The sequence below is a fragment of the Halyomorpha halys genome, unplaced genomic scaffold (genome assembly GCF_000696795.3).
Source record: "Halyomorpha halys isolate HHAL.00 unplaced genomic scaffold, Hhal_1.1 Scaffold134.1, whole genome shotgun sequence".
Classification (NCBI taxonomy): domain Eukaryota; kingdom Metazoa; phylum Arthropoda; class Insecta; order Hemiptera; family Pentatomidae; genus Halyomorpha; species Halyomorpha halys.
Window position 1 is genome coordinate 2,306,652 of NW_027107159.1, and position 3,026 is coordinate 2,309,677.

General features: G+C 30.1%; 2 protein-coding genes across 2 annotated transcripts in view; both read left to right on the forward strand.

Moving 5' to 3' along the window:
* LOC106678350 (uncharacterized) overlaps positions 1-3,026 on the forward strand; it is a 100,731-nt gene that overhangs the window by 37,070 nt on the left and 60,635 nt on the right. The gene's annotated exons all lie outside the window — the stretch shown is intronic.
* Positions 2,143-3,026, forward strand: part of LOC106678349 (uncharacterized) — a 2,917-nt gene continuing 2,033 nt past the window's right edge. Inside the window, exon 1 of the mRNA XM_067045450.1 lies at positions 2,143-3,010. Within this exon, the coding sequence (XP_066901551.1) occupies positions 2,143-3,010 (868 nt within the window). The remainder of the gene's footprint in view (positions 3,011-3,026) is intronic.

Consider the following 3,026-nt stretch of genomic DNA (forward strand, 5'->3'; position numbering starts at 1 on the left):
TAGAATATTAATCTTTTGAACGGATGACCATAGAGAACCCTGGTTTTCTGCAATTACAACTATAAATAGATTAATGTATTATATAATATATAATATATTTACACAATATAAAATTATTGAGTATGCTGTCGTATTATTGCAGATTAAGTACTTTAGGTTAAATTAGAAACAATTTTCTTGTTTTACATACATCAATTAATCATTTAGTATGTTTAATTAGTTAAATAGTTATGTCATATATTAAGTCTTTATGGCATTAAGAAGAGAAATTAAAACCTGTTTAAAATACAGCAAAACCCAAACTAGCAACATTAACAGATACTTAGGCTTCATAACGATAGTATGATAAATTACAATTATTTTAGCACCCCCAAAAAATAAAATTAAAGTTTAAATGAACGATCATTGGAGACTTTAACGCACATTCTGAATGTTAAAGGTGACTGTAACGGTTGGTTACAGCCAATACTTGCTGTCATAGGCAGGTGTACGGAATTTTTCAAAACTGAAAAAAGATATTTCATTTATCACATCAGTGTGATTAAATTCATTGCAAGCTTTATATTTTCCATAAAAGGTTAAACCTATTTTATTTTTTATTTATCAAGTATTGAGGAGTTTCTATCAAAAGTTGATGAACCTACTTCCCAAAAGCAAAAACGATTGTTTTTTGACAAATAAAAATTGTATCTAGTCAGATAATTTAAACATTTTTCCCCGTAAAAATTAACTATTTTCAAGAATTATTTTTTTAATCTACACGAGATGGTACTGTAATATTTTTTAAATATTAAATTTCCAAAATTCAATTTATTGCCGTTAATATAATACTCCTCTGTCTTCTCTCAGTTCAAATTCGATTGAAGCAGAATCCAGTACCAATTCAATACATAATGGGTAACGAAATACTGTTTCTTAATCAAACTACGGTTATGTTTTTTCGCAAAAGATGTATTTGAATTCTATAGAACCAATGAGGTGTGAAAATATAAGAATAGTTAGCCCGAATCGGAGAGCGGGGTAGCTCAGTGAGTAAGGCACTGCGTTGCTAATTCCCGGGATCATATTCGAATTCGGCTATAGCACATAATTATATACTATTCTTGTAGACAACCCAGTAGGTTCGGGAGCGGGAGAGGGAGGGTACCCTTAAATTGGGAGAAAACCAGGCGGTCGAATGTAATCATGAACAAATCCAAAGTTCAATAAAGTGAACAACTGTTGTTCACGAAATTATCCCTTCTAAAAAAGTAGTGAACTTCTGACTCTGCATTAATTTTAGTAGTACAAGTAAGGCTTGATCTAAATCGGGTTGTGCTCCTTTTATTTTGTTTTATTTTATTTTTTTTCAAATCAATTACGAATAAATATATATTTTACAAATAAACCATTACATTACATCAAGTTTTTAAGAAATTTATCAATAATGCTATTCGTATTTCTTTTGTCTTTAAAAATTTGACATCGAAGTATATTTATAAGAATTCTAAGCCATTTATAATTGAAAATTAATTTTGAAATGTAATAATGGATTCTAAACCTTTTAAAATTATTACACTTTATGAAATGCTGGTAATGTCTTTTATTAATGTTAACAATATTCCTAATAACAATAGCAAGTGCAACACCATCAGATGATAGCTTTTGTTTTTATTGACATAACCTGAATTCGATCGACAAAAACAAAATTAACCTAAATGTTTGTTTACAATAACCACTGACACAGGGATTTTTTTTATGAACGAAATAAAATTCATGAAATAAAGTAAAAATTCTCAATGACGAAATTAATCTGGATGGTCAAGGGATGCCAGGTTTTTAATTTATAGTATTACAACGAAGAATGGAAGAAAAAGGATCCGTACAAATAGAGTAAGGATTTTTACAGTTTAATGAGATTAACATTTGAGTTACCGTTAATTCAAATTGAGTATTTGCACTTATTTGATAATATAAAGATGTATTCGATAATAAATCAATCGTTTATTACTTTCAACGAAATATCACAAAGGAAAAATTATCATCAATTTATAAATCAGTAAACGTAAACGTAAATTCAAAATGCTGTAAAATGAAGGCAAAACAGTTATGATACGTTTTATTATAAATTAAATAACACAATTTTATTAATTAAAACGAAAAATGTCAAAGAAAAGTGAGAATTCTTTATCTGATAACGAGCCAGACACGAAGGAAGAACTAAAAAGGAACAAAAGACAGGATTCATCTTTAGCCCAAAAGGATAAAAAAGAACAATTCTCAACTCAAACACACAGACAACAAGTCCACATTACAATAAACTATTTATCTCCTCCTTCAGATAATAAACGTTCAGAAGAAAAATTCATGTACCCACCAATCTCATCTTCAGACGATACTACCAAAGAACCATCGAAAGGAAGTGAAGATAAGGCGACTTCAGGACAACCTTCATCTCCATCTCTAGAGGAAAATTCATCTTCAACTCCAGAAAAACAAAGTTCATCTCCATCTTTTAAACAAAAAAGCTCAATCTCATCGAAAGATCTTATTTCCAAAGAAACAAAAAAAGGAAGTGAAGGTAAAGCGACCTCAAAATCACTATCACCTCCATTAGAAAAAAAATTTTCATCCCCATCGTTGAAAGAAAAAGGTTTAATCCAATCAATCATAACCGTGGACGTTATTTCCAAAGAAACAACAAAAGATAGTGAAGGTAAAGTGACTTCAAAGTCACCTTTATATCCATCTCTAGAGGTAAAGTCATCTTCGACTCTAGAAAAGCAAAGTTCATCGCCTTCTATTGAAGAAAAAAGCACTATCCCATCCGAAGACCTTATTTCCAAAGGAACAATAAAAGGGAGTGAAGGTAAAGTGACTTCAGAATCATCTTCATTTCCATCTCCAGAGGAAAATACATCTTCAACTCAAGAAAAACAAAGTTCTTCACCATCTTTTGAAGAAAAAAGTTTAATCCAATCAATCCCATCCGAAGACCTTATTTCCAAAGAAATAATAAATGGGAGTGCAGGTAAAGTGACTTCACC